Source organism: Amphibalanus amphitrite, unplaced genomic scaffold, assembly GCF_019059575.1.
Source record: "Amphibalanus amphitrite isolate SeventyFive unplaced genomic scaffold, NRLGWU_Aamphi_draft 000039F_arrow, whole genome shotgun sequence".
Taxonomy (NCBI): domain Eukaryota; kingdom Metazoa; phylum Arthropoda; class Thecostraca; order Balanomorpha; family Balanidae; genus Amphibalanus; species Amphibalanus amphitrite.
The window spans coordinates 46812-71431 of NW_024881535.1; the positions used below are offsets into that span (position 1 = coordinate 46812).

The 24620-nt window shown below is 47.5% G+C and overlaps 1 protein-coding gene across 1 annotated transcript in view; it reads left to right on the forward strand.

The window, feature by feature from the left end:
- Positions 1-11624: 11624 nt before the first annotated feature.
- LOC122373789 (mucin-5AC-like) overlaps positions 11625-24620 on the forward strand; it is a 42217-nt gene continuing 29221 nt past the window's right edge. Inside the window, exon 1 of the mRNA XM_043352162.1 lies at positions 11625-11960. Coding sequence (XP_043208097.1) covers positions 11830-11960 — 131 coding nt within the window. The 5' untranslated portion in view covers positions 11625-11829. The remainder of the gene's footprint in view (positions 11961-24620) is intronic.

Here is a 24620-nt window from a genome sequence, read left to right on the forward strand (position 1 = left end):
CCCGCTATGAATGTTATCCTCATTGACTTAGATCATGTGCTCATAATTGATAATTGACCGAACAACCCCATTTGATGCACTATACGATGGACCCACGAGGTTATCCAGAATTGGAGGATCAAAAGCATGCGATAGCATACTTTTGCATCCGGAAATTCCCATTGGTGGGTCGCTGAAAAAAAGTTCGGCTGAACCTGTTTGTCAGTGAGTGAGTATGTGAGTGAGTTTGTCCAAGCTTTTTTGGACCTGGAGTCAAAATGGGTGGACCGATCGGGACGAAAGTGGGACCGTTTGATTCGTCTCCGGCGAGGTAAACTTTGCTGGCCTCGGTTCGCTCGGTGCTTCGTGGCACATGCTATTCCGCTTCAAAGTTTCGGTGACACGAAATTTTTTGTCAAGGCTACAGGTCAACCCGAGGTCACGGGCAAAGCCATACTGGCGGGACACATCGGTAACACCTTGAACCAGTTTCCAGGGGGGTCACCGTCTGCGAGGGGTGCAGGCTGCACGTGCTGGGGTCGGAAAACCGTTTTGACGTGAGGTCCTCTGGCTCAAAGAAATTTTAAGCTATCAACCTCAAAATCGGTTCAACGGTAGTCCCTGGCAAGGCCTCCAAAATAATGCACATTTCATTGGGCTATGGATCCTCCAATCAGGGGCGGCGCCACGAATTTTTGACTGTGGGGTACTATGGTGAAAAGGGCCCATGGATAGTGAATGGGGCCCATGGTGAAAAGGGCCCTTGCAGAGTGAAAAGGGCCCATACATTTAAAATGGCGTAATATTAAAGGCACTTGCAATAGCAATCTAATAGTCGACAGTGAAAGAATGTTTGACAATAGACAGGGCCGGGGTGTGTTTTTTTCTCTCTTTGTAGGTGGAACACGGAACGCAGAGCGTTAACACAAGAGTTGTTAACGACGCGTTGTGTCGAAGCCGATTCTTAATTGACTTGTCCCGCCGTTCGTTTATCCCGCGCCCTGCTGGGGAGTGTTTGAACTTTGAACACCCCTCCCACTGCGGTTTTTCGCAAATATCTCACGTTTTTGGCACACCTCATCATACATCTTTTTCGCACATGCTGTGAAAATTTTAGCCCAAGGTCGCCCAAGGTCAGGTCACCAGGTCACTTCAAGTGGCCTCACCTCCTAAAAAAGTTTCAATGCCTGCCATAGCTATACCAAGTGACCGATCGCTTTAAAGCTTCAAGCGATTGATAAAAGTAACAATATTTACAAAATGTATATCTCGAAATTTTGATATCAATGACCTAAGGTCAGATCACTTTTCGGGTCTCTCCATTATACCTAAGTGAATGGGAGAAAATTGAGAAGCGTCTCTTTTAGACGAACGCCATTCTAAACATTTTAAAACACTGAATTACGAGTAAACATGACACGCTGAACCGGAAAAAGGCACCCGTGACCCCTCGTTTCAAGAAAGCAGCGTTGCTGGCACTCGGCCAGAGGCGGCCATATATTGTTTTTACAAAACAAATCAGATGCGGGACAGAACTGACCTCACGAGCGGTCATCCGCTCGCCGCATGTGGCGGCCGGCGCCTCTAGCGCCGAGTGCCGCAACTACCTATGATTATGTCTCCGAGGTCATCTCAGGTCACGAATGGTATCTAACAGTTTTTCGCTAATAACTTTTGGTAGAAGCAAGGTAGAGCGATGAAAACGCCTTAGATGTGTTTGGCTCGACGATATGGATCGACTGATATGCAGCATGACTTTTTCCGGTCAGGTCATGACCTTGACCTAAAGTCAAATTTTCAAGTTGACCTTTAAGGTCAAATTATAGTTCATTCGACGCGTCTCGACGAGAGGAACACGATGCTGGCAAAAATAATGTCGTGTCTCTCTTGAGTCAAAAGTTATTGAAAAAAAACTTTTTTCTTAAAAAGCGACGGAGTTTTGCCCTCTGGAGGCTAAACCGTTAACCTGAGGTCAAATCTGAGAACATTATTCAGAAAGGCCTGTAAAAGAATTATCGATTGCGCTTTTCCGCGGCGTTGTAGCTCTATTGGTTCCCGAGTTGTCCGTTGGCAGTTTCGAAAAATGTCGAAATAGCAAAATTTGACATTTGATGACCTCTGGTGAGCTGACCTTTGACCTGACCTAAAAAATGACTGATGTATTTTCATCATCGTTTTTGACGTTCTTTAGAATGCCGCTTACCGCATGTCGCTACGTGGCCCAGGGGCCGAGTTAGAGGGGTGGTCAAACACGCCCCAGCAGGGCGTGGAAATCCAGAATCCCAGCGGGGCGCGGCCGCGCGGGTTATTACTTAGTACGGTACAGGGGAGGGCTCAGAAAATCTCCAGGCCGGAGGGGTATTCCAAATCGGGGGGCGTGGACCCACATATACCCCCATGTTTTAGTCCGGATTTCGCCCACTATATGTTTGAGGGTTATTTTATTATATTGCCGTCCGATGGGCCCTTCAGATGCAGTAAACGAGCCCCATGATCGCTTGACCAGGGCACTCTGAGCTACATGAAGACCCTCTAAGCTACAGAAAGGCTCTCTGAGCGCTTGAAGGGCCCCCTGAACGCTTGACGGGGCCCTCTTTGCCTTTGCCTAGAAAGGGCCTAGTCTGAACACATGAAGTCCCCTGAACACTTGACGGGGTCCCCCTGAGCTACAGAAAGGCCCTCTGAATATGCAAGGCCCTCTGAACGTATGAATAGGCCCATGATCCCTTCATGAGGGCCCTCTGAGTGCATAAAGTACGCTCGACGGGGCCCTTCTGAGCTACAGAATGGGCCTGAATACACAACAGAGTCCTATAAGTGCATGAAGGGGCCCCCTGATCACTTAAAGGGGTCCCTGATCGCTTGACGGGTCCCTGGTTGCTTGACGGGGCCCTCTAAGCCACAAAAAGGCCCTATGAGTACATGACAGAGCCCTCTAAGCGCATGAAGAGGCCCCTGATCGCGCGTGACGGGGCCCTCTGAGCTACAAGAAAACTCGGAGCATATAAAGGGCCCCTGAACGCCTGACAGGGCTCTCTGAGCGACAGAAAGGCCCCCAGCGCTTAAAGGGCCTCTGAACGCTTGACGAGGGCCCTAGAGCTACAGAAAAGCCCTGAATACACGAGAGGACCCTTTAAACGCATGAAGGGGCCCCTGATTCCTTGACGGGGGCCTTCTGAACACATGAGGAGGGTCCCTGATCGCTTGACGGGGGCCCTCTAGGCTACATAAATGCCCTCTGAGTACACGACAGAGCTCTCTAAGCGCATTAAGGGCCCCTGATCGCGTGACGGGGCCCTCTGAGCTACATAAGACTATCAGATCATATAAAGGACCCCTGAACGTTGTGCAGGGCTCCCTAAGCGACAGAAGGGCCCTTTGAACGCATAAAGGGCCCTTGAACGTTTGACGGGGCCCCTCTGAGCTACAGAAAAGACCTATACGTACACGACGGAGCCCCTGATTGTTTGACGGAGCCCTCTAAGCCACGACAGGGCCCCTTGACAGCGCGTGGGAGGGTTCTCTGAGCGCCAGGTAGGAGCCCGCTGAGCTATTGAAATCCCTGTTGATCTAAAAAAGGCCTTCTGTCCGTCTTGAGTGATCTGCCGATCAACAAAGGGCCTTCTACCGGTTTTCGGAAGACGCCGCTTAAATGTACTTGTGCGTTAATGCACCGTGCTCCAATCCATCCACGTCGTGCGTTAAAACCATTTATACACGGAAACCATGTGTTAAACTAATTAATACATGCTTAACGGTGCGAATTTAAATGAAAATTAAACCTAGTCCATGCCACTAAAAAGGGCCCGTTATGGGAAATCTTAGAATAAAGTCAATGACCCTTCCGAAAAACTTCAGTCGAGATTCGAGAAAGTCATCACTGCACGCGCGTGCACCAATTTAAATTGGTGCACGGCTACCTTTGAATTAACGCACGGTTAATCTCCAGTGAACGCACCGTAAAGTATGTATTAATAAAAACATATTTAATGGTTTTAGAGGGCCATTGCACGACTACGAAAAAGTGTTTGAAAAAGTTCAGACTGCGCTCCTGACTGTGGGGTACTGGGTATATGCAGTACCCCTCAGTCCATTGACTGTGGGGTACTAGTACCCCACGTACCCCACGGTGGCGCCGCCCATGCCTCCAATTCTGGCCCAAGGCAACGCACGAGCGCTGCCGGCATCTAGTTCATAATGGCTTGGATATGCTAAAGCGATCGCTTTATTGTATAGTTCGTAGCACTACTTCAGAGACTCATATGGAACAACGTTTTACCACTCTTACCACTTGCGTCTTTGCGCGCTGTTACGGCGGACTTGTGGCTTCGAAGGCATACAATAGAAATTGTGGGTTAAGCACCAGCCCCCCCCCCTTATTTGGTGACATCTGTCATGAGGATGATGTGCTTACGGCCATAGATTGCTCTATTTCATTGATATTTGATGACAGAGGGGAACTAATGCTCAAATGGAATTAAGATAATTATGATTGAAGCTCCATCGAGCGGTGTTCTTATATAACGTCTCATAATGTGAATTGTGCATGCTAATCTCCATAGGTAGCCTACGTAAAACCTTTATCGAATTCGAATTTGTGTACTTCGTTTGATACCTACGTACAACGACAGATATAATTTGCGTAGAGGTCCTTACACATGAATCATTACCTATATTTGTACCTTTACTTGGTAGTTGCATGGTCTGCACTCATTTTTTTGAATAAATAGTATTATTTTTGCGACTCGCGATGAGAGTTGACTTCAACACAAACAAAGTTAGACCCATCATTTTTCACCAGCTGACATCCGCCCGTCGCCACACATCCCTGACGATGACGTCACTTATGACGTCACCCTGAAGTATGTTGGCGGCTCGGTCCACTGTGGGCGACTTTCGCTGTACCCTTGTGGTTACCGGTGTCTGTACCGAGTGGCCACAGTTCCCACAATTTCACAGAGACACGAGCTCGTCTGAGCTGATCTGGGCTGGGTGTAGATGCGGCAGTCGACCACCGGGACCCGCCGATCCCAGCACGGGAATGCGGATTTGGAGAGGGAGTGTAACATTGAATGAGAGGATGTGGAAAGGGGAATGGGTGGGAGTGGAAAGGGAATGTAACAGGGGATGGGAGTAGAAAGGAGATATAAAAGGAGAATGGGTGGGTGTGGAAATGAAATGGGAATGTAAGAAGCAGAAAACAGTGTACCTGTCCTATACCATTTCAATGAATTAACTTGATCATAAGTTATCCATTTAATTGAGTTGCTTTAGATGCAGCTTTAACAACCTTTTCTGTGCTCTTTTCGAGTAATTTTATATTAATTCAGCTTATATATTCCCATATTTTTGTTTTCTATGTTCTCTATCTATCTTTGACGAAGCATTGTCCTGCAGCCTTTTACCTCGTACCGCGCTCTGCAGGCATATGCGCCATATGCACGTTAACTACACTTTTATACAGTACACCGCTCTCTGCACGTGCAGCGCGCCGTTTTCTGCACGTGCAGCGCACTGTGCGTCCCCGGACCGTAGTCACGTGCCACTCGGTGTCAGTTTCACCGGGCGGCTGATCAGGGAAGGCTCACTGGCAGCTCGTGAAGACGCCCTGAGCACATTCCAGGGTGGTGGCGGCCCGCAGCCCACCGGGACCGGCCAGTGAAAGGTATAGCCAGGGGCCGATGCGGCGGAGATGATTCACAGAGGAGCGAGCGGATGTATGGGGTGCACGATGACACCTGGTTGTGGTGATGGAGGATTGGGGTAGAGTGATGGAGGATAGGGTAGAGTGAGGGAGGTCTTGCCGGAAGATGGTATTGATTCTTGAAGATTTACGTTCTTGGAAAAAGCCCTGGCCTGGCGAAGGGCAATGTCTCTTACAATGACGGTCTGCAACCGACATCGGTGTAGTTATATGACATTCCAGTAAAGCTTTTTCTTTTTCAAACGCCATGCTTTCAACTGCTATTTAACAGACTTTGTAAAAAAAAGATATGCATATAAGGTAAAAGGACGAACATACCTAATTTGCATCCAACTAAACGTGCTTTTTCCCTGCTTACATTTTTCCATGAATCACTTTTCATGACAGCTAGAAAACGCAGTTTTGAGCTGCCCGTGCTCAGTATCTAATTTTCAGCTGATGCATCCCCGAGAGCAAAAACAAAGGCATAAAACAATGGGCGGCGTTGCAGCAGACCGGTACAAGGTGTAAAGGGAAGTGCAGATAAGTGATGTCCCGTGTTCCCTCTGACAGTGCCGTAAATTCTCGCCTGATAAAAGTTCGCTTTCAGCCATGCCCGCGGTGCTTGAAGTCACCTAACGACCCATATACAACTTTGATGACGCTCACAGAGGAAGAAGCTCACCGTTGCTGCCTTCGAGGCGGGTTCGTTTCCTGTTTGGCAAGTGTAAGGTAGTTTCGATGGCGGTATAAACTATAAAGCCTCTTACGGGAGTGATTTTACTCTGATAACCTGGCCATGAGCCGGGAAACTCATCTCGGGAGCAAACGGCAGCGGCGGCTTTAACTCAGCGGTAAGAGGGATAAGCTGAAAGGTAGTTGACAGCAACGACTTTCTGATCCTTCTGGCGCCTACTTGCGGCCACTGCGAGTGAAACTACAAACTGTAAAACTCGAAATATTTAGGTGAAAATGGAATGTATTTTTTCTTACAGCGCAATGCGATTTAACTCTAAAACAAACAGGAAACATTGCAACGAGTACGCTTTTTTTTCTCCAGCTGAATGTGACAGGACACGCCTCACTAAACCCATCCTTCCTCGCCTCATTTCGTCTCTTCTCTCGAGAAATCAGACCCTCTTCCCTATACCCCTACCCCCTTGTCCCAGCCTTGCTTCCCGTTACAGCACGATAGTCAGAAGTGACCTGGATATTCGAAACGGTTTGTTTCCCCCACGTGCATCCGTTCTTCGTGCTCTCGATCAACTATGCGGCTATATCCTACAGATCTGACCCAATCTCCATATGGGCTGCTCGGCTGCGGTGGACGATGAGGGAAGGAAGAGGATAGAAGAGGGAACAGGTGCACTACCAATGATAGAGTGCAAAGGGAATTAGTTCCTTATTAAAACATTGATGTTGTAGCGGCAATGCACCGCATTTGTCACTTGTCACTTCGTTTGTCATTTAACATCTTTTACATTCACTGCCGCTTTGCGAAAGCCAGGTGCAGAGGTGCGCAGCATTTTGAGCAATCGGAATGCGAATAATAGCGGATATACGATAGCCGTTTTCACGACGGGCTATCTACATAAAGGATGCACCTAATTTGACCAAATCTGCACCAAATCTCTTTTACAATAAATAGGTATATTTATATCATGAATTTATTTCAGTGTTTTAATAGAAAATAACGCCTGATACCTTAAAAAAGGAGGTCAATATTCAATAAACATCCGTGCACCCCAACTGACAACTTTTTACAAAATGAACCTAATTTTGACAGGTCTGCATAAACTCCGCACGTATTCGGCACCAAATGTGTGCCAGGTGGCCGTCGTGAAAACAGCTGGTAGCAATAATTGAAAACCCTGCCCAACACTCGACACGAACTGAGGTAGCTGAAACCGCTCGTTCTACCCATTCACATGTCCTGTCGACCAGGTAAAAATGTAAGCAATTTCGTACTTATTACCCGATTGATGAATACCACAGACTGACCGTACTACATTCCCTCAATGGTCACTGTGACATAACACTCAGTGTCATTACTATTCGTTGACAAAACGCGTTCACACCTAACTATATACCTATTCACAGGCCATAGACTATGCATAGCATAGTGGTCTATGGCTGCTTACGTTATGTTGGAAGACATTTCTCTAGAATTCGTTGACAAAACGCGTTCACACGCCTTTCACCAGGTCTTCTACCCTTTTCACAATCGGACATCTGTGGATCTCTGGTCTCCCACACTTGAGCCCAGTGTCCGCCGGGGCTTTCTCCGACATCTCTGGAACAGCGGATCGCAGCTCGCCGTTAGAAAATGAGACGATTATGCGGGAAACACTGGACTAGCGGCATTATAACCGGTACAGCGCTCAGCACCCAGTAAGAGTGGAATGGGATTACCGTAGTGACCCTTTATGAAGATGTAAGTAAGGTTGCTGCGTAAGGTGGCTGCCTTTGGATACATATGAGCTGTTTTAGGCAGCCCGACTTTCATTTCAAGGGCAACTGCTTAGTGCGTATAGTTATTTTTCGAATGACACTGACTAGTTTTTTACGAAACTTTATAAAAAAAAAACTAAAGTGAAGACTTAAGAACGTCGGCAGTTTTTCCTCCCTGAGATTTTTTCAATTTGAAGCACGAGCGGTACCGCTATTTCTGCTTAAACATTGCCATATATCCTCCTAGCAATTAATCCTGACAGTAAACCCATCATAATTGATAATCATCTCGCATTACACTTGTATAAGCACCTGCCTAAGCCACACTTTATCAAACATTACCACACTAGACTCGCAGAAGATCCCGCAGAACACGCCAATATGTCCTCACCGCAATTGAACCATTCACTAAAACATCCTAATGAAGATTTAACACCGATTACCCCTCTTCCTCTTCATCTCATCCGTAGCAAACTCACGCATAAATCACTCTTCCTTGCCTATCTCCTCCCTTCGCACCCCTTTCCGAAGCGTCTCAGCCCTCTCTAATCTACCCACTTCCCTCTTGTGCCCGATACGTCTATTAGGTGTCATCATAACTCAACCCACCCCTCCACAGATCAGCCTGGGGCATGGTCTGCGCCACGCACGAGGCAGCGCGTGCACGCACTCGGCCACGCCCTGCCCCGAGGAAGATTGACGCGGTGTGGGGCCGTGATATGCTGAGGAGGGTCCGACACAGTAGCTGGGATGGTAGTTGTCGGATAATTATCCAATATCGGGTCAGAGCTTCTAAACACGCAGGCAACGTCAGTGTTGGTGGTCGAGAAACTTGGAACGAGTTAGAATGAGGTAAGAAAAGAAAATATGTGTTGAAGAAGAAGACGGAGACGTCTACCAATGAAGACGGGGAAACGTTAAATTTTTACAAGTATCTTCCAAAAAGTAAAGTATTAGTAAGTATTTTTACTTGATCCATGGAATATGATATAAATAAAGCGAGATACTGTAAGTCAGTTTGATAAAGTATTCGGACAAGGCTTTACCATTTCTTTACCTATCCATTTGATTCTTATTCAATGAAAATAATATATTTAGATAAGTGATGTATAGACAAATAGATATATATTGAGTAGGAAAAACATACAGCACATGGGTGGACGCGTTTCGTCAGAGACTTTTTCAACACCCGAATATCGACAAAACAACAGATAGTGTCAACATGAATTGTCTTATATATGTATTCTCTCTTTCTTTGCCATTTAACTGACGCGCAGTATTGGAAGTGTATTTGCATTTAGGCACATTCTCATAATATGTACACGCGATATATCAACAGGTATGAAACTGTGCTTGCTAGCTTTGTTCTTGTGTGTTCGTATTGTTTTGTCGATATTCGGGTGTTGAAAAAGTCTCTGACGAAACGCGTCCACCCATGTGCTGTATGTTTTTCCTACTCAATATATATATATTTAGATAAGTTTACGCCGGCTCATGACGCCGCCGACTTGATCACGATGGATTGTTTCAAAGCTGCATTCACTGCATGAATGGTAAATCGTCTGATAGACTGAGCCTTGCACGAGTGAAATGAAACGGAAACCTGCGCGTCGCTGGGCGTCTCTTTATAGAGCCATTTGCTAACCTTTGTGACTTATGACATGATCATTGTATTTCACGAGCCATGCATAGGCGCCGCGCTTCCGCCCGCGATCATAGATGGTTAGTTTGTCGTGACATGAGCCGGGAGTTTGCGCCGCTGGTGACACCTTCTGCTTTTTACCCCTGGCCGTGGACGGCATTGAAGTTTGTTCACCATTGTATCGGCAAGGATCGGTACGCCGTTTCCGAAATCGGAAACTGGGCTTCAGAGGCAAGGACAGGCCGTGTTACAATTTTGGCTGTCAGACTATATACCTACCTACGGATATATTTTAGTCCTTTTGTAGACTGACCATTGGTAAGGTCGAACGAGGTGCTTATCAAAGCATCACTTTCTTTATCTTTTGCTTTGGCTAAAACATGATTTTAATTATACCGCGATTATAACCCTCGCCGGCCGAGGGGGGGGGGGCGGGTGCCGCCCCCCCCCCATAGGGTTTTTTCGCGATAGCTCCGAACACGCTGGCAATAGAGAGCTGAAACTTCGCATACCTGACCTTTGATCCAAGCCGCATCTTTTGACACCAACCGCATTTTTGGGTCAGGTCAGGTCACTGACCTATGACGTCATAAGTAAGCCTCTGCACGGTCTTCAGATGTCGCAACTTTGCAACGCCCTCACTGCCAGAGGAGATGTCACAGGGAAATGAAACTTGCAGGATCTAGTATCCATTATGAGTCCCACAACTTGTATATCTCGGATTTTTCCTAAAGGTCATATGAGGTCAGGTCATTTTCGTGACCTCACCATTATAAGTCAATGGGGAAAAATGAAAACTGCTATTCTGGCGCCGGGAACGATCTCCAACTATCTCAAGCACACAGAATCATGATTTGATGCACTCCTTGCAAGGTTAGATGCGTCACTTTTGCAATGTTGACCTTGCGTGACGTCATTTATGACGTCATCAAGGTCATATTAGTTTTTCGTCAATAACTCTTGATCAAATTGAGCTAGCGAGTCGGGAAAGCCACCAATGGACTCAGGAAGACCTGCAGAATCGAATGATATGCGACATGACCTCTTTCGACCAGCTTCGTGACCTGGGGGTGCTGACCTGACCTTGACCTGAGGTCAACACCCCAAGTTGACCTGACCCGGACAAAAAGTATATCATTCGACGCGCCTGAGCGAGACGAACACGATGCTGCCAAAATCGGCGCTCTGCGGCCGTTTTTTGCGAAGTTATTCACCAAAAACTGAACCGTACCTTGGGGCACTTGACCTGACCTCAGAGGTCACCGGTTGACCTAGGACCTTAAAATCGGGTACCAATCTCTGCGTCTCGTAACGGCACACACGCTCGTTTTTTCCGCGACGCGCTAGCTCCACCAGGGGCGAAACGGCGAGGGGGGTCGTACCCGCCCCCCCCCCCCCCTCGGCCGGCGCGTATGTAGAAAACCAATAGGTCCGGCGAGGGATAAGTGTTTTTTATTGCACAGTAGGTAAAGTACTTTGGAATTAATCAGTAAATATATAATATGTTACAACTATTTGGAACGGTTATTAAGATTTTTTTTTAAATCATACGGCGGAGCCGAAAAAATAATGTTCGGTAGGAATAGGTAGGTATAGGTAGATGAAAAAGTACCTAAATCAGGTATGTGCTCCATTCCATCACAGCTTCGGTGACCACAGACCCCCATAGAACCAATGTCCCACCAGATCTGCCTCGTGCCCTCACCGACTCCCGGGTCCTCCTAAAACTATGCACCTGTAACACCGTCGGCCGCATAGCGACGGGACGAACATAAGAGAAACCGGACCGATCGAGAGTCGGCGACCGTGCTGCCGCCTGGCGGCCGGCGGCCGAACCTCAGCGCCGAGCCGGTGTGCCACTTGTTCCTCATTGCGGCGCGTGTTAGAGGCGAGGGTGGTTCGTGTCGCATCGACTCCTGATCACCAACCTTCGTGAGGATTCAGAGCCGTGCTGTGCGAGCTTAGAGAGATGTGCTCGGTTCGGAAACGCTCCAGGTGACTCACGACAGTGAACCGTTTCGTACGCCGCGCTCGAGCGCTGTGACTTCAGAGTGACTTCAGCCAGCGGGTGAACATGTTGGACCGTGTGGCGAGGGCGCTGGACGTTGTGTACCCGAACTCTGTGGCGGGTCTGCTGGCCCGGTGTCGACAGAAGGTGGCGCTGGCCAGGGGAAGGCTCGAGCGGAGGACCATGAGGCTCGTCCGGTAAGTACTCAGTAGCATACTTCCTGCCGATCTATTTCCGTCCTCCTGTTTTTATATATTTTTGTCCAATTTCCAAAGATTTTGCCGTTTCGTTTTATGTTCGTTTTCGTATTTGTGTTATTTCCAATTTTCCTTTTAATCATTGTTTTTTATTACTAATTCTACTCATTATTTCTTTCCTCGAGCATGGGCTTTCTGAACGATACGTTTTGTGAGTTGATGCATTGCTGTCGTGCCGCTCTACACTCCTATGACCTATTTTGCCGACCGCACCTTTTATTATCATCTCAAATACGCTCTACCGTATAGCACAACAACAAATACTGAAAAAGTTTACGTTCGACGCAAAGCCCTAAACTACCGAAACACCGCGTTGTTGTACCAAAACCCTGACCTAGATTTCGCCCTAAACAGTTTTTTAGACGAACAGCTACACTATCTATTCAAGAATGTAATAACTGGCACGGTCATCACTGACCACACTGACCCCTGTCGATGTTCCTCGATACAGGTCAGCTGGCACGCACCGGTGCTCTGTTTACTCGATGCCACGCCGATAGCTCCTGTTTTCCTTTCCACTCGTCACCCCTTCCCTGCGGCACTCGAGGCGGCGTTCCACCAGGGCGCGCGCTGACCCCTCGTTCGAATGGGTGCATCTGATGGGTGGCCACCGGCTGCACAGTCCACTGCGCGCACTGAATTCGGACCGATTCCAGTGCAGGAAGTGAGAGCTACGCGAGATGATCAGATTAACGCGCTCTGAATGATCCACGAGGAATATAGGGTGGCCAACAGGGGCAGATGTGAGTGTGGCGTGCAACAGACCACACTGCAGAAATAGGTGACGCGACGAAAAAAAAAAGATGGACAGAAATTGGGCCGGGAAAGTGACATAGGTACATAGATGTATTTCTTCTGAGCTCAGTAAGATATTTCCGTTTTTCTGTTTTCTTTTATTCATGTTTATTTTACGAAGGATATCACATGGCTAAATCAAGCCCAGCTACAACATTATTTCAGAGACAAGTCAACGGAAATGAAGCTTTGAACAAGCCAAAGTCACTCGACCCTTCAGCCAATTTTCCGCACGCATAATTACTTCAGTATACTTTCCACATCATGTATACTTCTGCGCTGAATCTCCCAATCTCTGGCGGCCCTGGTCGTTGGTCCTGCAGGCCTGCTCTCTCAGACATGGTCCCGGTCCCGGTCCTGGTCCCTGGTCCGTCCAGTGGTCTCCTCCCGGTCCCGGTCGCACGCGCCCCTCCCCTGTGGTTTCCGGGTGACCGGGCCCGTTCTGTTAGAGAGCGCGTGTCCGCCGGGTTCGACCATCGGCTCAGCAGCGGCGCTCAGTGTGGACGGAAATCACTCTCTCCCTCAGTGGGCCCACTCAGCGCACACCTGAATGGGTCTCAGAGGAGCTAAACATAATCCTTGGTCGGTGCGAGAAGACCTGATTTTACATGCATTTATGGAAATGATGCTTCAAGAAACGTTCCAACTTCCCAACTTTTAAAAAGATCAGTTATTCACAAAAAAAAACTAAATCAAAACAACTGACCAAATTGAGATGCCCAGCTAGCAAAACATTCTTGGGTTGCTGACTGCTGTCATTTTGAAGAAAATCTTCGACATTTACGACACCATGAAAAAATCATACACCGTTGCCAAGCTGTCACTTTTAGAGCGAACGTGACCGATTTAAAATGAACCTAGAAACCCGATTATTATAGCACGATCGCCGGATTCCGATGGCCCTCATACGGCTCCTGAATGACAACGCCATCTGTCGCTAACCAGACCATACTCATAATCGGCGGAATGATCTCATTTCTCCTGGAATGTGATAGAATTTTAGTGACAGAACCTGTTCTCTTTATTGAATCCAGGTCAGTTTGGGTCATAACATTTTTTCTGGTCTAGTTTTGTTTCAGTATATCTGTGATACCTATTTATACGAATGGACTTTAAAAGAAACACGGTAGCGAAATTAGTAGCATATTTATGACAACTCTGGTAAAACTCAGTCAAGTGTCACCGCAGAGGTTTTCATGCTCTGAAGCACTCGGCTCTTCACACGATTGGTGGAACCGCCCAGAGTTTCTATTTTTTTGCGCCGCTCCACTGGAAACTAATGAGAGGCCTAAGCGGGTTAGAGAAGCGACAAGAAAAGAAGTCCAGTGACACACATTGGTCCGGACCCAGGCATGACCTTGTGTTGGGGGTGGGCTGGAGGAGTGGCTGGTCCTCGGCTGAGATTATCCTCACAGGACTGGGTCCGTTGGAAACAAGAACTGCTGACCCTCGAGCTCACCTTTGTTCTTTTTTTTTGCATGTGGTTGAATAGAGAGAGAAAGAGAGGAAAGGGTCGGCCTTGAAAGTGATCAATGACAGGTGCCAGGATTGTCAGCCAGAGAAGGAAAATGCCCATGTAGGAACACATCTTGTCTAAAGAGAAGCCCAGTTAGTTCACCTCAGTTGTCGACCGGACCGGTCTAAAAAAGTCACCATGAAATATCAATGGCCCTCGTCGCTTGATTCCACGTATTATCACCAGTGCCTATCGCTTCTCATTGTATGGTACGTCGACGGCAGTCTCACATTAGCAACACCAGTTATCTACCGGCCAGCGCTGTGGCTGTCGCCAACTGATAGTGATGTCACAGGTCTGAGTTATGGGCCAGAATGTGCGACCGACTGATACTATGAATGGCATCTGATCGGTCTGCAGATCACTGCACTAGCTGATTGACTGGGTTGTCTATGATCGGCAATGATCGGATAGTGACACTGATTGTCATGCATGGATTACGACGCCAAGATAACACCGCTTAACTTCCTGTTTAGATGCCGCCCACATGATGTTTTAGTGGTCTTGTCTTGCCGACAAACAAATTAAATAGTGCAATAAAACGAACGCCTTTTTATGAAGTCATAGCCGCCAAGCTATAGCCTCCGTAGCTGTTTTACAAACGAAAACAAATAAATTAAATGCAATTCCTCTCCGTAAAACTTGAATGCAGCAGCAATCTATCAAACCAGCTCTCCCCTCTCAGTCCCCACCCCACCCCACGAGACCACCCAGGCTGTTTTCCACATCTCTGCAACATCATCCCTCCCCCTCCCTCCCCTCTGCGTCCCAACTCCCCCCGACACAGCCTCCCGCAACGCTTAGCCATAATGACTTCTGATCGTAGAGAAAACCCGACGACCATGAACAGGCCCGAGCTCCAAGCACCGCGCCAGCCTCCGCCACCGCGTAGACACTTTCACATTCCGGCTATAGAGCGAATTCCAGCCGTGCGCGCGGCGCGACCATACCCTCCGGCGGCGGGGTCGAATCTAGGCGCCGGCCGATTTTCGGGGTAAGGGTGGGTGGGTTGAGTAAGGCTGCCGGTGGGTAGGTATGTGAGGAATCAGTGGAGGTGAGGGGTGAGGGGGATTACAGTTTTATGGCGGAGACATGACGTTCCTGAAGTGGTTGATAGGGGCGGGAATGTGAGAGGATGGTTGGCCATTAGGGAGAGTGGTTCGGGGGAAGTGAAGGGGTGTGTTGAAATGGAATGAGGGTTTGTTGATTCCTAGAAGAACTGAAAATAGAACAGTGTTTCTAGGTGGCACTAACAGACATTCTACAAAACGTGTTTCTTGTGTCACTTCCAATGTCTCAGTTTTTCCCTTGTCAGGCTGTTATAATTAATTATTAAAAGGCGCAGCGTTAGCGGAGTCGAAAAAAATGGAGCCTTGATGGACACCTTATCGTCATAAATTCCTCCCACCGCCGAAATGGAATCTGGCCGCGTGGTTCGGATGAGAGGCGCCTGGTTAACGCTTGGTTAGTGTGTCCTCGGACAGACTTTATTGCCGAGTGAAAACGCATCGCTAATCAGCTGGTAATCGCACCCGCATTCCTCATGGATTCCTTACTCCACATAGTTGGATTAAAACAGGGATATTGAGTGTTTCAACATGAACATATCAAGCAAAAGATGTGGCATGCTTCAATTTTTTTTTTGGACGCTAGCCCCGTGTCATCACTTGACTGCGTCTGCTCATGATTTATCAACAAATTTTGTACCACAGATTGCATACCAGTATGTATACCACTAATTGCACCCAACCTCGCACCTACACAAATCAAACCCATGATATCGAAACGAGCTGACGCCACGCCTTTCGAATCCTCTCTCAGCCTCCGCTGACCACTTTGGAACACGAATCCCCGGTATTCTCACGACTGGGATTTGTCTCACGGGAGCGAATGACCCGTGTCACAGAGCCGGGCTACCGACTGGCCGGCCACTTTCCCGGCTTCTCGAGGCGGAGGCCATTGCGGCGCGGTGGTGGCGAGCGGTGGCGCGGTGGAGGCGCCGACTTCGCTTCCCAGGAGCGCACGGCCACGCCCGTTTTACTTTCCCGCGGAGAGGCCCGCGCCCATGTTGGAGCGAGCGTCACCAGGAAGAGTGGTCAGCGACCGTCATGGTCCTTATAAGATTGGTGTCGATGGACATCTGCTGAATTTTGCTTATTTGCATCAGACTTCTTGATTCAAGAGTGAACGCTTTCCCAGCAGTCAGCACAGTCTTGACAGAGCTAATTGGTCTCCAAATCCGTCCCTGCACTTGCGTGGAACTGAGCGCGTGACTGTGCTTTCCTTCTTTATCAACCCCTACCACCTCTGTCTTCGTAGTTCACAAAGCTCTCCCAGCTCCATCCCGGCCCCATCCACCCCTCTAAGCACTTGTAGCGCGCGCTCTGATCTGCCTCACCGGAGGTACTCTCCTGTATCTCGGTCAGCGGGCCGTCTCACTGACCAGGAGCCGGCGGCGGCGTGTGTGAGCTCTGTGTGACGTCATCACATTCCTTCGCCGCCTGGATGGCAGGCAGACACGGTGTCAGGATGTGAACCGTGTCCGCCTGCATTGCGTAGATGGGTGTCGGATGAATTGACGAATGAATGAATGAAATGATAACAATTTTTCATGTGCCATATGTCTCATTCTGTCTGACAAAAGTTCCCTAAAATATATCGATTCGTGAAACAAATGGTCGGAAATGTATGGAACTCATTCATTCATTGAAAATTTTCTTTCCAACGACTCAGCTTATGTAGATTATCCAACACATAATATATCTGTCTCCTAAAATAACATTCCTACCGATTTCTCTGAATACCATCTCTCTTGACATGTTAATCCAAACGTCCAACTCATGTTCACCCATGTATGACATGTTTGCTTAGTAATCGCCACCCAACAAACGATGCACAACGTCAAGTGCCTACATAACACCTCCACAATACAGGGTGGGGTGCGCTGGCTACAGCCGAGCTCCTCACTCGGAAATGAATGGGAGAACGATCGTCCATTGAAGTCTGAGAGGGTCGGGATGCCGCCCTTTACTGTGTTAGACCCATTGTAAGTGAGAGGAGTAGCCGGCAGAGTTGGTTTGTAATGTGCTAATGATGTTTGAACACACAGTCGATGGTTATTTTTTATCCTAATTAGCACTGGTTAGTTTTGATGCCTACATTTCTTTGGCACTTTCCCCTTTATGTTGTTTTTTTCGACCCTGGTCAATATTGCTGTTTTGTTATGCGACAGATAATAATCATCTAACTATGTAGTTCTAACCCTGTACTTCATCATAACATACGTAAAAGCTCACCTTCTGCCATCACGCACAAACGCATTGCGAGCGTCACACCAATTACTCATAAGGGATGTAGCGAGACAATATACAGGGTAGGTAGGTACTGCAAATCGTGTACCTCTGCTTAGTTAATTATGACCAGCAACAATCCAAGTGATCATTGATTACTCCCTTAGCAATTTTAACTTTCCAGTCCCAGTACCTACCTACATTGCTAAAAGCTGACTGTTTCCCACGTGATGCAAGCCGTAAAATAACCAGCAGGTACATTACCAGCTTTTCTAATGTCTTCATTTGTAGCAATAAATTACCGGTCAGCTTTTACTGCAATTCCTCTTTTCCCCACACATTCATTGAGCATTTGACAGTGTCTCGTACTTGTAACATCAGCAGCTTTGGTTAACAAACTAAAGGCATCACAAGCCTTACCGGCCGCTCACGCGACATACTTATCGCTGGTCACGTGGTCATCAAACTTGTGACGTCATCCAAACTGAAAGTGAAACGGTCCCGATCAGCCAGCGCAGGGTTCGCCGCACGGCTACAAAAGTGACGCAGCCATCAACGGTTTCGCCGCGGATTGACTCTCTGTTGTTGATAGTTTGGCTCCTCAAATAAATAATTTGTGGAGTACAGTTTTGTATTCCTAACTGTACAGCTGATGTTAATTGCAATGCATGCAAATGAAATTAAGTTGTTTAGAGACAGCATACTATTCGTTTCGGCTGAATATTAAGAACACTTCAATTATGAGACACTTTTGATCAATATTCTACGAATATAAATCCTTTATACTATACAAAGGTGCAAAACAATTTTTTACGTTCCCAAACATCTTGATCGACATGCTTACTCCACGTCAAAGCTTTGTGAAAAATTATTAAAAGTGTTTTTAATTTCTTACAACCATGTCAGACACTCCACTCCACCTCTCCATTCACCGATTCTGTCTGCCACTTCAGTACCACTTCTGGCGGTCGCCGCGCTCCATAGTGTGTTCCGTCGGCGCCTCTGACCCTGTCTGACCTCGTCACCCCCGGTGACCCGGCCTGACACCGCGCTGACCCCGCTGACCTTTGTTCAGTGGGTCACGACTCCGCGCAGCGCCGCCGCCGCCGGCCGCCGCTGCTACCGGCCGACAGCGCTGTCGTCAATTTAGAAACACGCGGGAGCCCTCGCGTCGTGCGTTACTTCTGAATTTTGTTGACTGTTTACGATCCAATTTAACGCCTGGAAACTTGAACGGCACCCGGTGTTAACGACACAAACCGTCAAAGAACCTGTTTAAGACTGTTCACTCGTCGTCAACGCGTGTTGTGGCGTAATTTATCGTAGTTCTTTGTGAAAGGCGACAAGAAAAACGTACAATACGCTCATGAGCTGTGGCGGTCGTTTTCAAAAGAAACAAGCCGAGCGTTGACAATGGTTTGAGCGTACAGAGTGACAGAGCGACATGTTTCGTGACATCAAAGAGCCTCAGATAATGGAGCGATACCGGCGCTCAATGAATGCACGGATCACGTTTCGTGACCACATTAGCATTCAGGTGCGGCCTGACAGCTTCTGTGTGCCCCGTGGAATAGGCCATTCATACGGCGGGATAAAAGACGGATATTGGTTTTTCGGCCTGACGAGCGTGTGGATGCTTGTAAGAGATAGGTTGGGCTTCTGTAAGGACGTTGGTGACATACGTGAAGCGAAAACAATAACGATGCAAGTTTGAAATAGCTCAGAGTAAAAAGTAGCAGAGATTACTAAATGCTGAATGAGTGGAATGCAACTGTTTGAAGAAATGTGCTTACAGGAGATTCTAGCAAAGGATGTTACCTACTTCTGGAAAACATAATTAGATTTAAGCTCAGGCAGATCCTCAGAATTGGTTGCTGCCCCCTCTGAAATGAAATGGGATCGGTTGTTATGGAGACTAATATAGCTGTGAAGGTCAGGCCTCCCACATATAAAACATTTCCCTAAGCGGTCAGCAGTTTGGTTTACAAAGACAGATTACTGCATTCATTGCACGTGTCTGGGCTTTCATGTAACTGCATGCCAACATAAAACCTCATTACACCCTTGGCCTGCCCATGGCAGTTTGTAGATGTCAGACGTAAAAACTTTGCTTCAGTAAATATAGTGCAATTACTCGACAATTATCATTAGGAGCGTTGTTCATTCATTTAGTTTGCTGGAACTGGCATCAAGTTAAATTGGACTAATGTCTACCTGGTAAGTAGGCTGCGCTGTGAAAGATTAGGTCAGGTCTGTTTTATTTATCTTTAAACGAGTGAATACTTGAGATAAATGTCAGATGCCTCTCAAATGACAAGACATATGCAAAGAAAGTTTACTAGGCATGCATTGGATATAAAACTTGAACGCCATATGGTGAAATTGTATTCATGCTATTTGGTTCCCCTTATTTATAGCTATGCCAATTGACCCTTACATGCCTACCACCGAGAGGCCACGCTTCACTGAACTGAACAGTCCATTGTACTTTATTTTAATCCTAGCTTTCGTACCTAGTGGAGCATACAATAAATTGCTGGTGGCCAGTGACCGGTGTCGGATTATGGACAGCTCCGCCTTTGCACGTGCTACTTCCTACCGACAATCTGTCACCGAAATACCGTATTTAGCGTTGCGACACACCTTTTTCCGGCGGCTTTCCATTAATGGAGTCTCGGTGAAACGGTGGGCACAGAAGTCACAGATGTTTTAGCTCCATGTCTCTGGCGCTTTAGGACTAGCTGGTTGGTTGTGTCGGAAGGAAAAACACGGGTGACTGCATTTGAGCATAAGCGCTAACACCAAACAAAGCGCGGGGTCGAGAGACTGCAACGCAGATAACACAGTAGCACCAGTGACTGCGTCTCAGCACAGCACGATAACACCAGGTTCACGCTGTTGTGTGAATGCTCTCTCTCTCTCTCTCTCTCTCTCTCTCTCTCTCTCTCTCTCTCTCTCTCTCTCTCTCTCTCTCTCTCTCTCTCTCTCCCTCTTTCTCTCCTCTGTCCACACCTTTCTTCCTGCCGTTGCAAGCTTTTATTGCATCGCATCATCGACCTCACCACTTAGCTATCCTTCATTTTTTCTTTCTGACTCCCTCATTTCGCCAGCCAATTATATCAACCAAGTGCAAAAGAAACCTCTCGCGAACGCTGCCCACGCTTGGCTATTCATGTAGCCATGGGAATAACTCTGCGTTTTTATCGACCCGAGACAGGTGCATGAACTTGGATCATGGCGAAAGTGAAGCCACATAGTCGCCTCGACTATCAATGTGTCTGGTCAGCTATCAAAGCCCACCGCCACCCGGTGTGTCCTGGGAACCAGACGCCCATCACCCCACAGCTGGAGCGGCGCCAAAAGTCGTGCCCGTGGCTGAATGGAAGTACCGAAACGCTTAGCGCTCGTGCCGTATCAGTGGTAAAACGACGGCGTGACTTTTGGCTTGTGTAGCGATCGGTGGAAGATATATCCGGAGCAGGTTTTTCTGAGGGTAACGTAAGAATTGAAACCGGTGCTGAAGTGTTACAACATACTGCGGTGCCAAGTAGTGAAAGTCAATGTTAAAGTTATCTTCGTTCCGTATCTAAGAGCGGTAGTCTGGTTTTGCGTGCGGTATTGGTACTCACTGCACTAACTTAAACATAAAATTGAGAACGTACGCCGGCGGACTTTCAGCAAATCCAACGGCTAGGAATTTTCACTTACAATATTATTGTAACGGAAGTTTCTAAATTACTTTTTTTGTGCTGTTCAATTTGACGCATTAATATGTCTCAATCCTGGCCTGGTAAGATTTATCACTCGTGCTCTTTGGCATGAACAACGATTATAAATCATATGGCTTTGCTAGATTTCAACGGATACACATGTTTGAACAATTTTGCAGTCATGCCGCATCCTTCAATTAGTGATTTGATGAAAGTACTCGCGGCATCATTTATGTGATCAATGATTTGTGCATGATAAGTAAATTCTGTTGTTCATGGTTTGCTTTCTCTAGTACCTGCCTCATTTACTTTGCTGCAAGACAGACGTGGCACGGAAGACACTAGCGAAAGGCGCGTTATGTGAATGCTAAATGTCTTCTGTTTTCACGGCACTTTGTGCCAGCGGTTCTTCGAACAGTGATTATGAAAGCAAGAGTTCGCTTCGACAGAACCGGCACTTGATTTGTTTTAGTGTGTGACAATTCTCAGGGTGTCTCCGTATTCCTGGGTATTGCAGACGAAAAACGGGTCATCTGTTGGGCATCACTGAGTGCTGCCCAGAAAGACCGAGACTGACATATGCGATTAAAACATGAAATACCAATGAAAGTCCATAATACCGCTTGGCACTTTTGTGCTTCGATGTTTAAATACAACATCTAGTGAAATACTAGCTAGCTCATTTATGTGCGTGGATGTTTGCTGGCTAATTTCATACGCCTTACAAATTTAAAACTTCCGTCTTTTGCAAAGAAACATTATAATTTGGCGTTGTATCCCTATATGATTTCCTCTGAATAATGCTAATATAAACCAAGCAATCCACAGAAAATAGGTAATCAAACCAGAAAATCCTTAGAAAACCAAAGCCCAGATCCAAGCAGCTAACTCTCGGTAGTTTCGAGTCACTAAGCCCCGAACATCTCTATCCTGCCTCGCCTCGGTAGGCAGCGATGTGACAGCCCGTGACGGCCGAGTGACGAGCCGTGACGGCGGCGACAGGGACGCGGTGGCGTGACCCGGCGCGTCACGCTCCCCTCGTAACGCGGTCACAGTCGGGCCGGGGTCAAGGACAGGTCTGGGGGCGGACTGCGTGACGGAAACGGGGCCGGCAGAACGCTGCGATTGAGAAAAGTTTGAAACTTTTTTTTTGACATTATGTGAAAGGAAAATTGTATTAGCATGGCATTGTGATTGGTTTCAAATCAATTATGATCATTTATCTCCCATGCTGGGTAATTTATGTTTTTTTTCTCTAAAATAAGTGAATCAGTTGCCACTGGATTGCTCTATCCACTATCCTGGAGTAACCTACTTTGTCGAGATTGATTATCTGTCATGTTCGTTGTTCATTGCCCATATGTTGTATTAGGTACTCTGTGGCACATGCGCTAAACGCATATTTTTCTTTCGTGCCCTCAAACGTGTCCTTGTGTCCAAGCGTGTCCAACCCTTCTTCCATCACCACTACACTCACCGCCACCGACCCGCCACCAAAACCACCGCTGAAGCCGCCACCGTCGGCCGCCGTCCGTCCGTCGATTCTACCGTGTCGCCTTCGGCAGTTTACAATGGAGAGATCGACAATTTCTCCGGCGCTTGGCGCGCGCTCCTTATACCGCTGGTGCCGCCGGCTGGCGATCCGGTCCGCTCGCTGCTGACCGTCCCCGTGTGACTGGGTACCGGGAGGTGGACACTGGAGGGGGGGAGGGGGGTGTCGATGCAGTGCAGTGCTCACTCACAGCACGACTCATTTTTTTTTAATGTAATATTGATGTTGATGGCGACCACACCGGCATTATTGCACAATATTTTCACTTATTAATTGTCATTTCTATTTATTAGAATTTGGCTCAAGCATACATTTGAATATGCGCCATAGATACTATTGTAACAAAATATGCATACAAGAATATATGCACCACTGTAACGAGACTCTCATCCCTACTCCCCAGCCGCAGCCCATCATCCCCACCCCATCGATCTCCACACATTGCTGCAGATCCCCCTGACAGCGTCAAACCGTCACCATGACACACCTCTCCCCCGGAAGTGCTCGCTCCGCGACCGGAAGCTCTCCCACAAAGTGCTCGCGGTGCTCGTTTGGGTCAATTAGCGGGTCAGCGCTGTGCGTAGAGCACAGTGACGCCGCCGGGGAAACGGGTAATGGGACGCTATTAAAGAGACATAACTGGCTCGCGTGGATCGATGGAGTGATGGGAGAGACGGGAGGGAAGGCGGATGCGGAGGCGGAGGCGGGAGGGAAGGCGGATGCGGAGGTGGAGGCGGAATGCAATGCGGATGCGGCGGAGAGCGGAAAAATGATGATCAAGGCATGACCGCACCTGCACATTTGATGCCTGTCTGTGATTATTTGAACGCATGAATGCGTAAATAGTAGGCGTGACGTTAATCAAACCAATGTAAAGCTGAAATAAGTTTCCAATCTATCAGCTCTGCAATATTCAGCTCGGTTTCAATTAGCCATGAAGGTGACAAGCTCTGTTGAGTACTAGCATGACGAGTAGCGCCAGAGGCAATTTCGATACAGCTACTTGAGGTTGTGGGCAAAGCGATTAGCTAGGTGTATTTTTGGTTGCTTCCACTTACACACTTGAAGATCAGGGGTAATTTTGCGGCTAAAATATTCACCACATGCGCTGTTAAGCATAGCACTTATGTTGCGATCTAATAACTTCTGGCATGATAGCGCCCGCCGCCCGACATATAAAATTAGATGGCATTCTCAGAAACGTCGGGAAAATACAGAGAATCAGATGGAAGCGAAGAATAATGACATCAGTGAATCAGTTGAAGGAACAGTCGTAAAGAATGAGACGGCTGTCACGACAAGATTACGCCCGATTTATTTACGTCGGCCACATGGGAAGTCGAGTATATGTGAGAAATGTCGGCGATCTTATCAGTAGAGAACATGTTGAGCTAGGTCGCCAACATCCACCTGTTGTAGTATAAACCATGGTGAAATCAGATTTTATTCATCGAGCGCTCTTATCAGACCTAGCCCACCGTATCAGATTGGCTTGATTAGCGCAGTCCCACTTGCACGAACACGTGTGCAGGCGGACGTGGGTCTCATGATTTGCAAAATATGACAGCTAATCTTGCATTCTGCAAAAGCAGTGTCAGGAAGAGCCAAGCATTCACATTATGCAGCCAAACGTTTTTGCAATCATGAATAAAACAAAATCATCAACTGTAGCCTAAGATGAGTTGCAGCGCGCATTATAATGCGTGAAATTCTAGGGAAAGCGGCGATTTTGAGTCC